Source organism: Melospiza georgiana, chromosome 1 (assembly GCF_028018845.1).
Source record: "Melospiza georgiana isolate bMelGeo1 chromosome 1, bMelGeo1.pri, whole genome shotgun sequence".
Taxonomy (NCBI): Eukaryota; Metazoa; Chordata; class Aves; order Passeriformes; family Passerellidae; genus Melospiza; species Melospiza georgiana.
Genome location: NC_080430.1, coordinates 45155817 through 45169528, shown reverse-complemented (window position 1 = coordinate 45169528; position 13712 = coordinate 45155817). Strand labels below are relative to the sequence as shown.

General features: G+C 40.0%; 1 protein-coding gene across 7 annotated transcripts in view; it reads right to left on the bottom strand.

Annotated features, from left to right (window-relative positions):
* Positions 1-13712, bottom strand: part of MYRIP (myosin VIIA and Rab interacting protein) — a 205990-nt gene that overhangs the window by 48121 nt on the left and 144157 nt on the right. For 4 of the 7 annotated variants that reach the window (XM_058021341.1, XM_058021357.1, XM_058021365.1 and 1 more), the window contains exons 4-8: positions 6243-6379; positions 4497-4580; positions 3797-3894; positions 3394-3474; positions 1684-1833 (exon numbers count right to left, since the gene is read on the bottom strand). In XM_058021341.1, coding sequence (XP_057877324.1) covers positions 1684-1833; positions 3394-3474; positions 3797-3894; positions 4497-4580; positions 6243-6379 — 550 coding nt within the window. The remainder of the gene's footprint in view (positions 1-1683; positions 1834-3393; positions 3475-3796; positions 3895-4496; positions 4581-6242; positions 6380-13712) is intronic. The other 3 variants (XM_058021348.1, XM_058021371.1, XM_058021388.1) reach the window with 1 other exon arrangement.

Sequence of the window (13712 nt, the reverse complement as noted above, 5' to 3'; positions counted from 1 at the left end):
GCCTAACACGAGTGCAACTATCTTAGCTATGGGAGTGACAGGATGATACTTCCTTTATAAGGGTGTCTGGTCATACGAATAAAAATCTCCTCTATTCAGAGCAAAGCAAAAATAAACATATACACACTTCAAAGGAGAAAAGAAGAAGATAACATAACCCTAGCAAAGCAAAAGGCAGAAACTAAATTTATGGGAGAGATGAAACAAGTTACAGCAGATGGCCAAATTCATTCGTGTTCCTTAAAACACTCTGGGAAGACAGTTGGAACAAATGGTGAAAAATGTGGCAAAAGACCCTGTACAAAGAGGTGGAGTGTCCTTATAAAATACTGTACACGTCTGGATCTCTAGTACTGACTGATAGCTAGAGAGGTTTTGAAGTTGTTTGCACCTTAGCGCGACATTTCTGCTTTTCTAGTATTTTTCACAAAGTCTACTATTACTCAGACTGATGAACCTCCCTCTGGCAAAAAAATCAGGAATAAATTGTTACTTCAGAAGAGAATTTCAAAATGTGTTGAGTTCAAAGTTAACTTTTCAAATGCAGAATAGCTTCTGTTATAATGACTGAGGGTTTGAACAGCGTATTTATTGTCCTTAAGAAAGAAAACTCATTTGAGTCGGACACAAAATTAACTCTCTCTCTCCTGGCCTTTATATTCCACAAACAACTTGTCTAGGAGGGACAGAGCAAAGCACTTGAATCGTGCTCACCCTAACTTATGATCACTTATTAACAGTGGGACATTACAGGCAGTATCCCTTCATTTTGCAAACAGTTAGAAGACTAGGATGCAAGTCTGTATCTCAGCAACTCTGGCCCAGAGTCAATATTCTGGCATAGATTTGTTCTCACTGGGAGTGTAAGTGAGCAAACTTAGCTGGGAACCAGGACATAGCCCACGTTCAGTTCTGGTGGTTCTGCCTAGGGGGGGAGAGGTGGTTACTGGAACAGCAGCAGGACACTTGGGAGCAGCAGCTTAAACCATAGTGTCAAAATGCACTGGAACTAACTCATCTGTCACTGTCTTCCCTCTCTGATTGTCAAAGTGCTTGTCCAAACCTACAGCTTATTTTCACTGCTTTTTACTTGCTGCTCCTTTAAAACTGTTACTAATGCAGCTTGTCAAGTTTTCTTCAGCTTTATAGCAGGAGATAAAGACACTGTGCTGAGAAATAAGTGGAAGGAGGAAACACTCTTTAGTGTAAGACATAAATGGTGTTCTGCAGCTGAGTTTCCTTTTTTGTTGCTGGTGGGGGCTGTTTTCTGTAAGATGGCTAAGGAAAAAAAGAAACATTACAGAAACCTAACTTTATACAAAAGGAAACATAACAGTCAGTGAAGACTTACATAAAAGTGAGCAGAAAAACTGTTTTGAGGAATAAACACTGAAGCATTGAGTCGTGTTAGCGTTCAAATCAAGCAGTGAGACTGCTCATATCACAAACTTACTCCTCCCCAGCACAGTCACCAAAACAACACAATGTCTGTCATGTACCTCCATGGCCCACGGGGTGTTAGGAGAGCATGCAACTGAGTGACAGCTTGTCCAGACACAGAATTAATGTTTGTTCTCTGCAAGTCTCTACGTACCATTCCAGGCAGCAAGTATACTTATCCATGACAGCAATCTTCTGGCTTTGTGCCCCAGAAAGCAGGGATAGCTGTGCAGTGGCACTCACCCACAAGGTGTAGGAGCCCCTGCGGCTCCCTGGGAACGTCAGCATGCTCTGGTCCGAGACGGCGCCGGACGCCAGGCCGCTGCTCCGCGACGGCGGCCATTCCAAGTCGGCCTCGGCCTGCTCGGGCTTGCTCTTCTGCTTCTTTATAATCTGCAGGGTAGGGGAGAAACGGGGTGGGAGGGGACAGAAAAATGCTGCTGGGGAAATACTGTCTGAGCCATAAAGGGAAGATCTAAATGAACCCCGTCTTAAGGAAAGCTCCCCAGGAAAAGCCTTTGACTTTTTCTCTGCTCTAGCTCCAGCTCATGCAATTACTTGTCATCTGAAGTCCGACCGCTTGCAAGCACATAAGCAGCGATGCAATATATAACAGTGCCTGTAGGAATACCAGAGGTGAATTACATAAACATAGAAACCTGTTGCTACAGTAACACTTTAGCAGCATCTAAGTGTCAAGTATTTTCTCAGACAAGACTTTTTGCCAAGAAACATAAAATACAGATATGAGGGGAATTTCAAAGGCTCCCATGACACGCAGACACGTTCTAGTGAGAACAAAGAGGTCTAAGGTCTCTAGACACTATTTTTATTTTTGAAAATCTACACCATCTTAAGACAGAGAGAGCTCATGTCTCCCTACACTGACAGATTATATCCTGCTACACTTCGTTTCCACAACCGAAATACAGCTACAGAACATTATTCTATGGCATAAAAGATCTTGTTAGGCAGCTCTTGACAAAAACTAGCAATTCAAGCTTGGCTGAGAGAGGCTCTGGACTATGAAACACTCGATAAACAGACTTACTTGATAGTCTACCGTCACCCTTAAAAAGAAGACAGATTATTTTCCAGTGAGCTGCTGCTCTTCTGGCTTTTCTTGACAGCATTATAAACAACATGTTCCTCTTCTGGTGTGTGATCCATACACTGTTAAATGCCACAGTCTATACAGAGATGTGGCACCTAGCTTACTTCACATGGAAGGAGACCAACTTAGCAGAGTGGTTACTTCCCTGATAACAGGACCTTAACAGTGCTCTGTTCATGCTCATCTTGCCTTACTCCGAACTGTCCAGACAAACTCAAGGGGTATTTTTTTCCCACTAGCCCTCCACTTTCATTCTGCCAACCATGAGCTTCGCAGGGAGAAGAATGAGCTTTACTTTAAAAGCCACAAAATTCAGACACGCCAAGGGTTATGTGATTTTTGAGCTTCTCTTGCACAGCATCATTAAGAGAATTCTGTGTTAATGATTAATGCTGTTTTCTTTGAACATGTTGCAAGGTTCAGTAGACGGTATGGACAGGTCACTGGCAAATATATCACAGGTCACAGGTCACCATATCTTTTAGGAAGTGATGTATACGGTCAAGAGCCATACCTCTTGACATTAGAAAACTTTGTGCCTGTGGGAAAGTGAAATACAGATGTAAAATTCCATCAAGCAAGGAACTTCGCTGCAAGAAAGGGCATCACTCAGGGAGTGGCACCTCTCAGCTTTGAATATGTAGGACATCAGGTTAGGTACTGGATTGATCTTACTCATAAACTGATGTCTGTCAGACACAGCTGATGAAGCCGACACTGTCATAGTTCATTTACTTTACTTTCTACTTTGGTGTCATTTTTTTTTGTTGTTAGCAGTGTTTCAGGTCTAAAACATTGTGTTTTGGCCATTAAACATAAGGGGAAAAAGCATGCCATACCTTCTGCACAATGGTTGTGGCCAGCTCTTCTATGAGGTCCTCCTTGTGCTCCTGCAAGTAACAAGCTTCATTCTGCTTGTCCTGCATGAAAATGGATATCTGTATTTACTAAAATCCCATAAAAACAGCCTTCCCACAGAAAATGTATAGACTGGGAAATGGGTAATATGCCCTACTGGCACTGTGGGAAAAAATGACAGGCATGTCAAAAAGCACATGTCACCTTCTGGAATGCAATGTGCATCTTGGATACCAGTTCATAAAATCCATGCCCAACTCCTTAGGTATATCATGAGACAGTCACTACTTCAAAAGTGGTTTTCCTTTATACCACTACCCAAATTAAAAGAAACATGATTGTCCTATTTAAATTAATACTTTTTTTTTTTTTTGAAAGTGTTACCAGGCTGTCACTGTAGGTTTCTGCCTTAGAAATAGCTTCTTCCACCGCTTCCTCTGCAACACGTAAGGCCACAGCAAGGGTATCCATCATGCTGTGTCCTAGATGAAGAATAAGATAAAATACCATGTTCTTTATATATGTACATTTTGCATAATGAGCTCCAAAATTCAGACTCATATTCTGGACACATATTCCAGTCTTAAATTGTTCATGAAAAAGTTATTTCCTCAATCCATAAATATGCACAGTGAAATAAAAAAGACAGAGAAATTTGTTGCAATCTCTAAGTTTCTGTCTAAATGTAAATCTTAGATACAATAAAACATGATATATTTCATGTTGCTTATTTTAGACTGCAGCAAAATAATTTGGAGGAAATAATTGAAAGAAGATTTGTGAAGTTCCTTTAAGCAGGAACAACAAAATTTAGGAAAGAGAATGAAAAAAATATATGAGCACAGGAAAGGAAATGGGAGGGAAGTAACAAAACCTGATCATTAAGAAAATCACACTAGAATAGGCATGTACTAAGTGTAATGCTGAAGCAAGATGTCCCAGCATGGTACACAAGTCTTGCTGAATGATTCTGACAAAACATTGTTGGACCTGTGGGCAAGACTTCCCAGCACTCTAAGCTACTTGCCCAGTAATTCAAAGTGTAAGGACTACTTTTCAACCAAATGAGATTTTAGCAGCATACCTTCTGTCTGTTGGTAGAAGGTAGAGTCACTGCCACAAATGCTTCCTTCATTCTCAAAGCTGCCTTCATACAGACTTCCTTCTGCTAAAAAGGACAGAATCATGTGTTACTATAAGAAGCACCCATTAATAACCAAGGCATTATTAGATTACAATATTCACTCAAGATATGGTGGCACTGCACACAATGGGGGATAACTGGAAAATTCCTCCTAGCTGTTGCTGTTGGATAAATCATGACTGCAGCAGCTTTTGTACAAAACATGACTGCTTTCATCTCAAAGACTTCTCATTCATTTTGAATAGAAAAAACTATTACTACAGTAAAAAAGAAAAAAAGAAGCTACCAGGCATAAAACTTACATGGCAGAAGTTAACTACAGGGAATTTGACTTTACTATGACATTTGGTGTAGAAATAGATTCTCCATTTTAAAGGGCAATGCTGTATAAATAAAGCAAAACCCAGACACCTATACTAGTATTTATCTTCAAAGGGAACAAAAGGTTTACCTAACAGTCACAGGGATAGCAGAAGAAAGTTAGCAATGACATTTAGACTCAAAGGCCTTCCTTAGAAAGGTCTCATCGAGAGTGCACATGCCACTGCAACTCATCATTGCATCGTTCACACTTCCATTCAAGCACTGAGACTATGGCTAAAAAAAGGCAATACATCTTATAAAAGTTGGGGAGCATCCCTGGCCACAGTTTTTACTTTCATTGCCCCACTTGTGCCCTAACTGAAACAAGATTTGCTTGTCCTCACACAAATTTGTTCTCAGTTGTTAAGGAATCTTCTCAAGAAATGCAAATTTTTTACCCAAAAAGGAAAAACAGTATTAAATCACAATTTAATAACTAGGTTGCTTGTTCCTAGAAGCTTTTATGTCAGTTTTCATAATAAACACCTAAAATTTCCACTCAGGACTAGAGAGTCTACTTACCATCCTATACTTACCATAAAAAGACAAAGGAAGGACTACGGAAGAGTAACAGTCTCTTTACAAATTTTTAAAAGAATTACAAGAATAAATTATCTGGTTCAATAAATCCAGTGAAATGCCAAATAATCAGCTAGCTGTGTTCTAAGTAACTTGCTGAATTTACCAGTATGACACCAAGCTTCACTTCTTCAAACCCATTTTCTGACTCCAATCACTCTTCTTATGGGTTGGGGCATTAGAAGAGCATAGTTAGGAGTGAATCGTGTCATCACTCAAAAAGTTGTTGTCAATACTTTATCAGTATCTTTTACCTATTTACAAACATCAATACAAAAATAAAACGTGGCCAGTTTCAGATCCTTAAGCATGCAAAACTCTAAGTAAGGAAATGTCAGTTTTGGTCAATTTGGATACTGAATGCATCTCATGTTAATCAAATTTTGCTTCAAACACTGCAGGAATATGTCTATGGTCAAATGTTGAATGCAAAATTATTTTATCATTTTTGACTACTCAGAACTGAAAAATGTGGGGACACAAGCTAGAATATAAACTGCAATTTACTTTATAGACAGTTCTTCTGTATCAGTGACATAATTAAGATTAAACATTGTTTGAATTCTTAAACAGCTCTCTAGACACTTCATCCTTTTCTCTCTCCACTGAGGTATTTCTTTCACAAACAAGAAAATTGTGTTTAAAAAACTCTCTTGAAATAATCTCAGAATTTCCATCGTCTCAGCTTCTGTGTTAGAGCAGATAAGAATAAATCTTATAAGAAATCAACAAAGCTGTTCTTACCTATTGTATCAGGACAAAGTCCACTCTCTAGTCTATGCTTCTTGTACAAGTTCTTCAGGACCTTGGCACTTCCAAAACACTTAAAGCGGCTTTTAACATTATTATAGTACCAATCCAGAGACTGGGTCCTTAGGAGCCTAAAACAGAAAAATAAACTACGTATTTGGAATGATTCTACAACAAATAAATGTGGGAAAAAATATTTTAGGCCTCAGATCACAAACCTATTAATTCCTGGATACTTCCTTTATTGTTTGTACTTTGCAAGTATCTGGTATGCTACAGCAAGGAAAAAAACCATTTACTTATGGTTAAGCTGTAAGTAAATATCTTTTTCACATTACTCAAGGGTTTATTTGGTTTTGGTACTATCAGAGGAGGTTGTCTCCCCTTTTACATTATAATGCTCACACTACAACCTCTTATAAATTACAAACAAGCCTCGAAACAGCACAGGGCTTAAAAACAGCCTTCAATTACAGAGATTTATAGATAACGTCAGAACACAAGCCCATCAATGTGCCACAAAACCCCCCCATTTACATAAAAATTCATCAGTGCTTTCATCTGGGTAAAACAATTAGCAGACAAAGCCTAACAGAGGACCTCAGAGCAGAATAAGCCGAAGTTTGCCTTCTCACTTTCCTCAGGAAGCGTCACTGACAAAAGTAATTCATCTTAACAGACTTGTCCCCAGAGCTCAGACTCTTTATAAAGCCACGAGATACTGGCAAGCCCTGTATTGTTTCCAGTGTGGCATGTGGCAACTTGCTCCACCTGTACCTTCAGCAGTGCAGGGAGAGAACCTGTGCCACATTCCCAGGCAAAAACAGCTTCAGGGTGACTGCAGGGAAATCCACTGCAGATCTGTACATTTCCCACTGAGGATGTCACTGGGGGGAATCCTAGGGTTCTATCTATAAATTAAAGCTGATTTATTCTTAACAGCAGATTTAGGAGAACAAAAGGCTAAAGTCAGTGCCCAGTGTCAATATATGAACCCCTAAAGAAATTGTGTCACCACCAGGAGGGCCAGATTCTCAGCATTTCCAGACTTCAACATATATAGATGATTTAATCCCATTTTTTAAACCTAGAGCCACGCTGAAAAACAAAATAAAATTACAGTCTCACTGTCACCTTTACATTTTCCTTCAGGGACTCTGAACTTTTCTTTGTAAAGTGCAAGGCAAGAGACAATGAACAACTTTTGTTTTGTCACCTACTGACAGACTAGAAATGTAGTTCTTAATCAGCACCACCAAACCTCAGGAGATTCTCAGTAACCAACAAACAAACAAACATGCTGAGGCTGGGGGTTCAACTACATGTTTCCATGTAGTTCCAGACTTTTATGATAAAAATGAACATCCACTTCATGAAAATCAGAACATCATGATATAGTCCACTTGTCTGTCATCACCAGAAAGTGCTTAGTAACAAACACCAGCAGTGGGAAATTAAAAATAAAAATCACTGAAGCCTATCATATTCAAACTGTGAACCCTTAAAGTTTCATTAGCTGCTCTACAGAAGACAACTGAAGAAAAAGCTCATAATGGAACAGAAGCCTATTTTTTCTGCATTCTGTCTCAGCAATTAGATGCAGGAGAGATGTTTACAGATAAGATAAGAATATTAGCCCTCTAACATCTATTTGCACAGTAATATCCCAAGCCTAACTATGGTTCCCAGCAGGTTGATTAGTTCCAATATTCACCACTGTACAAATATTACTAACATGTGACATGGGCAAAAATCTTTTGTTGGGTGCTTTTTTTTGGAAAACATCCTTACATGTGGTGCAGAAACTACTCTGATGAAACAAAGTATCCAGAGCACAAACAATGGGAAGGATGCCTTGGTCTGTTTGTGAAGTACAGGGTTTCTGAATCCCCATAATGTTGCCACTAAGAGATCTGCTATGATGCCTGTCCAAGACCTGACCCACTGACCAAAGCTTCACTGTGGTGCAGTGATGAATCTGATGGAGAGAAATTTCTCTCCCAAACCTGCAATTCTTAGGCCTTTTGAGAACCTGCCTCCTTTGTGGGCAGGAAACAATTGCTCTCATGTAAACTACATCAGAATATTGTCTTCTTCTTTCTGAATTTCTGTCACTTTTGTCCTCTGAGTTTTTACAGAACCTGACAGGGTAAGATTTCAGTCAATAGCACAGAGTCACTATCATTATGAAGGATAAAAGGATATGGCTTAGCAGGAGCTATTGACCAGAAAGGATGCTCTTCTGCCCAGTAAATGCAGTGTTCTCCATGCTGTCCACAAAAAAGTATTGCAGCACCATCACCACTAGGGGACTCACAGCACTGGGAGTCCTCAAATGCATTGTTTTAGGGCTTTGAAGATCCTCACTAACTCCCTCAGCATGTTTACCAAGTAACCTCAGCTGCACCAGCTCTAAATGCTAAACTTGTCATCTTGGAAGCCAAGTAGACCCAGTTCTTAATATTCAGACAGAATGACAAGATTAAAAAAAAAAGAGAGAGTCACCTATCTCTGAATGCTCTGTGAGTTAGGATAGCCAGTTATGAATGCTGACCTGGCAGCTTGGGAAAACAAAAGATGTGATTCATTGCAAGCTTGCTTCCTCATCTTTTTCCCTGTGTCACCATGTTTTTCTGGGTTTGATCAATACTACTTGTATAAAAGCAGAAAGTTAACAGCACTGGTTTCTTGATGAGGTGAGAATGCTTTGCAACTAAAAGAGGTTTCTTATTTCTAATGATAATATTTTCTGTACGTGAAGTTTGGAAGAGTCAAAAGGATAGAGAGTAAATATCTCAAAGCAACCATGAAAGGAGATGCTTGCCTCTTTGTACTAGTTAATCTGGTGTAAACACAAGGATTTTTTAATTTTTTTTTTTTTTAGGTTTCCTCATTGCTGCAGGATTAACACTTTGTGAGTAATCTAATAATTTCATGCTTCTCTCCTATGAGCTGGAGAGCTACCAACACTCCAAATCTATGCCTAGGTCCTGAACATGTTTTATAACAGATTACAATGCCTCCTTTAAAGCTTTTCAGCCTCTTAACTTTCACATAAGTCACAATGTCCCTACTGATTCCTCCTACGGAGAAAGGATTTGGAGAAGAGAGAACTTCTCTTATAGATACTAAAATAAAGGACTCACTCAAAAGAGAAATAAGAGCATTTTCACCTCATTTCAAAATCCTTTAATGCTGACCTATATTTTAAAGCTGTTTCCTGCAAAAGCGGTCCATGAGTCGAGAATAATGAAAGCCTGCGACAGTGCTAGCATTAAACTGTTGGAATGAAACACTTCCCTTATTAGCCTCAACAGAAAGTATGCAAGTTCTCTCTGTGAAATAAAAAACTCGCACTTAAAGGATATTATTTGTCCGAATTTAAAGAAGCAAGACTGGTTGAAGCCATTTTTTGCTCTTTATGTGCAACAAAGACTGTTCTGTCTTTATTGAAAAATAGCTTTAAACACTAAGGACATTATTTATGTTATATAATATTGCCACGGATTTGAGTTGCATTTTGAAGTGCTTTTGGCAGAGGAAAATACTGTGATTTTAAAATTCTGTCTTATTAGAAAGTGTGAAAGCCAGGAAAATGCTTTTGATTTAACATTAAAACTTGAACAAGTACTATAAAGCCTGTCCTTTTTTAGTGCCATAATGTCTTTGTCTTAATCAAGCAGCACCATGAGAAGGGATAAGCCCATTAAAATCTTTGCAATTTTTATTCAATACACTTCTCACCTGAAGCACCCAAATAGTAAAGTTCTAGCCTTTCCTTCAGGAAAAAAAGTACACCAGCTGTGTTGTGAAGTGGAGACATGAACCACCTCCCTCATTATCAGTGATGACCAGAAGACAATCACGTGAAAGACATCACTCACACAGTACTCAAAACATAGGAGATTCTTTAGTGTCTGATTTACCTCTTTAATTCTTTTTTCTTCTAAAAAGTTGAGAGGTTTTACTTGGTGTAAAGGCAATATGAAGCTTCTGCAAGTACTTTTCTCTAAAAGGTAGTACCAATTTAGTATGTAAGACCTTAATCTCTATTCATAATACAAAGAAGGGTTTTACAACCACATTTTTTCCATGCTTTTGTTTTCCCATGAACTCTGTAAGAAGTTTCCCCCCACAAGATGAACTAGTCACTTACTGAGCAGCAGTCTAGTTTCTCTAAGTCAGGAGGTGCTTCCTGAAATCTTACAAACACTTCATTTGTCAGGGTGAACACATAATCACTTGGATTTTCCTTGCTAGTCAGTACTTTCACTGGAAAATGAAGCCTCCTTTTTTAGTTTTTCATACCTGCCTCAAGAGATCTTCCATAGTTTTGTGCTGTCACTAGGCCAGTAAAGTATTCTAGTCCCTCAAATGCCATCCCGTGCTTCTCCTACTGCACCCATAACCTACTACAACACCCAGCCTTAGGTCACTCGAGATCTGCATTCAGCAAGTGATTAGTTTCACTCAGGAATGGAGCTGCTTTACAATTCTTGGACTTTTTGCTTTTGCAGATGTGGCAATTTTTTAAAATTAAGAAAATTTTAAAAGCCGATCAAACCCCCTCTTTGAAATACAGGACTATGCACGGGTCAGAACTGCTCATCTGTGGGAAGGCTCCAAAGCACAACACAACCACATCAAACTTAAGAAATATTAGAAATGCAAATCGTCAGCAGAAGAGCAACATCAATGTTTAGTTTTCACTCTTTGAAAGCATTCCCAGGGCTCACTGAACTGCCTGGAGGCTCAGCAGGAGCCAAGTGATGGAGAGGGTGGGAGCCAGGATAAGACTGACTACTGAGCTCTGTCAGAGCTGGGACACTGGGGGACATGACTCCCCCAGAGCAGCCCTGCTCAGCCAGATGCTGGGCTGGAGAAAGAGCCGTGCTGCAGTTAAACATTCCTGCCTTTAACCCTGATGTTTCCCCACAGATGGGTGACTGCTGCTGTGGGACTGACATCCTTTGAAGCCTTGGTCCCTCCTGGGGAGCTGCACATCCATCTCCCCCTGGCTGCAGTAGTGCCATGTTATGCATCAGTGCTTGGGAAACTCCAGCTACTACAGACTAAGCTGTGACAGGCACGCTGCCCGTCACAGCCCCTGCCACGGGCTCTCTCCCTGTACTGACTCACACGCAATATGAAGCTCAAGCCCTTTGTTTCCATTTCCCAGCACAAAGTGGCCTCAACCTGGTGCCCCAAGAAACAATTAAGATTTAACCTGTCGCTTCTTATTTACTGGTTTTGGAGTAAAATTGCTTCAAACTCAACATCCTGAACTATTGTTTCTCTGCCAATAGCAATATTTGCTTTTTCCTTTGGGCTGATACTTCAGAGCTTGTAATGTACTGCTTGTTATAAATTGTTGAATTAAAGGCTTTTAGTTTCTTTCAGTTTCAATGAAATCAAACCTACTTCCAGGTTCACCTTCATTCCCCTCAGGATGAATCATTATAACACATGAATATCGTACCAATGCTCAGTTTTTTAAAAATCAGACTTAAAGCCCCACATGTATTGAGAAAGTTCAGCACCCTGAAGCCCTAAACAGGATCTTTGGCCAAGCTCATGTTATTTCAAGAGGGCACTTCCCTGATTGTTTTACATCTATCCCCTGCTTATGAAAGGCAGTTATTCACACAGGAAAAACAGTTCCTAATCATTTATCCCAGCACACCATTGTTTACTCTTTGTGATACTTCCTTCCCAAGCCTTAAGATGAAATCCAATTTATTTTCTTCTTGATGGCATTCTTCAGGTCACCCATCTCTCAAGAAGTGCTGTTCCAGAAAATGCCTTCCTCCAATTACCCACAGCAAAGGGCTGTACACAGATTACACTGTGACAGGTCAAAGTACAGCACACTGAGCCATGCAGGTTTGTCACAGGAAAGGCCACGGCAGGGCACAATCAATTCACTCTGTGCAGTCAGCAAAATCCAACTAACAGCAGAGGGGAGACTCTCTTGAGTCAAAGCACCTATCCCAGAATGAAAACTGTCTACCCCACTGAAAACATCATCTGTCTTTCTCACAAGGGGAACAAAACAACTGTGCATGTCCCTGGCAGTGAAATCAAGACTTTCCTGTGCAGCAGACATGAACCTGGCCCAGTAACTGCACTGCAGGCTACAGTAGGTTAATTACTCAGAGAGCTCAACCACCAGGACACTACCACATAGGGTATTTCCTAAAAATCCACATTCTCCTAACCATTGAGAAGTTTGCTGCTTCAGTTTGGGTTTTTAAATTTTAACGTGGAACAACACATAGGAAATAACAAATTAAGGTTAGCAGAGAGGAAGCAAAGATTTGTTTGTTTATGAAAGATAGCAGTATGTGCAACCCTCAAATTGGTCATTGTCTCCTTCACCTTTGAAATCAGCAGTCAAGAAGTTGGATGAGGGAAACAGAGTAGGTTTTACCCAGAAAACCTACATATACTTCATGAATGGAAGAAAGACAAAAACTTGTGACAAGTTCACCTAATGCTGGTTATTGAGGGAAGTATTAAAACCTCTACCACCCTGGCCCTTTAAACCAAGTCTCAGTGCCTTTCCAAAGGGACATGACAAGGACTGCTCACAGTAGCATGTGCCAAAGTGCAGGAATCACTTGCTGTGTTATGAAGCAGGTCACAGTAAGTGACTGCTGGTTCATAAAAATAAGATACTGAGTCATACTAGCTCAAATAAAAGGCTCACCTAGCCTTGTACTCTGTGTCTGGCCACTGGAAATGACATGGAAGAGATGGCAGGAAAGCTCCTGTAAGCAGAGACTCTGCCTTCAGCACACTCAGCACTGGTCAGTTCAGGATTCTGTGCTTGACACTACAGCAACCAAGGCCTCAAAAGACACATATGGATGGACTTATATTCCATACATTTGGCTATACTTCCCCTGAATCTCGGCGTACATCTGGCCCATTCAAACCTCTCTGACAATCAGAGTCTGCAGTCACTTGCCAAACAGGGATGCTTTGCCTTTCTTCACTTTAACATCTACCTCCTAATTATCTGGATGCCCCATACACGCCTTGTCATGAGATGCTGCAGCAAAGCTGTGTAACACCAGCATGCAAAACTGGGGAGAAAGTTTTAGTGAAAATACAGGCATTGTACAACAGCTGAGGAAAACCAGCAAGTAATGTGCTGGTTTCAAATTGAGTTAAAGTTTGTGTAGAATCACATTTCCCTCTACTGAGTAACATTTCAAAGCTCACTAAAAAAGCAGAAATATCTAAAATACGTGGTATGCAAAATCCACTAACCCCTTCTCCATTCACAGATGTTTCTCTGTACCATAGGTTTTTCACTTATATGCCCAGTGGTAGACTGATCTAATCTACTCTATGTTAAAATAAACCATGAGATTGCTGATCCTTAAACACATCATTCAATTATTGGACAGCAACCAGTATGAAAAAATCAGAAGTCACACACATGTGCCTCTAACAGCC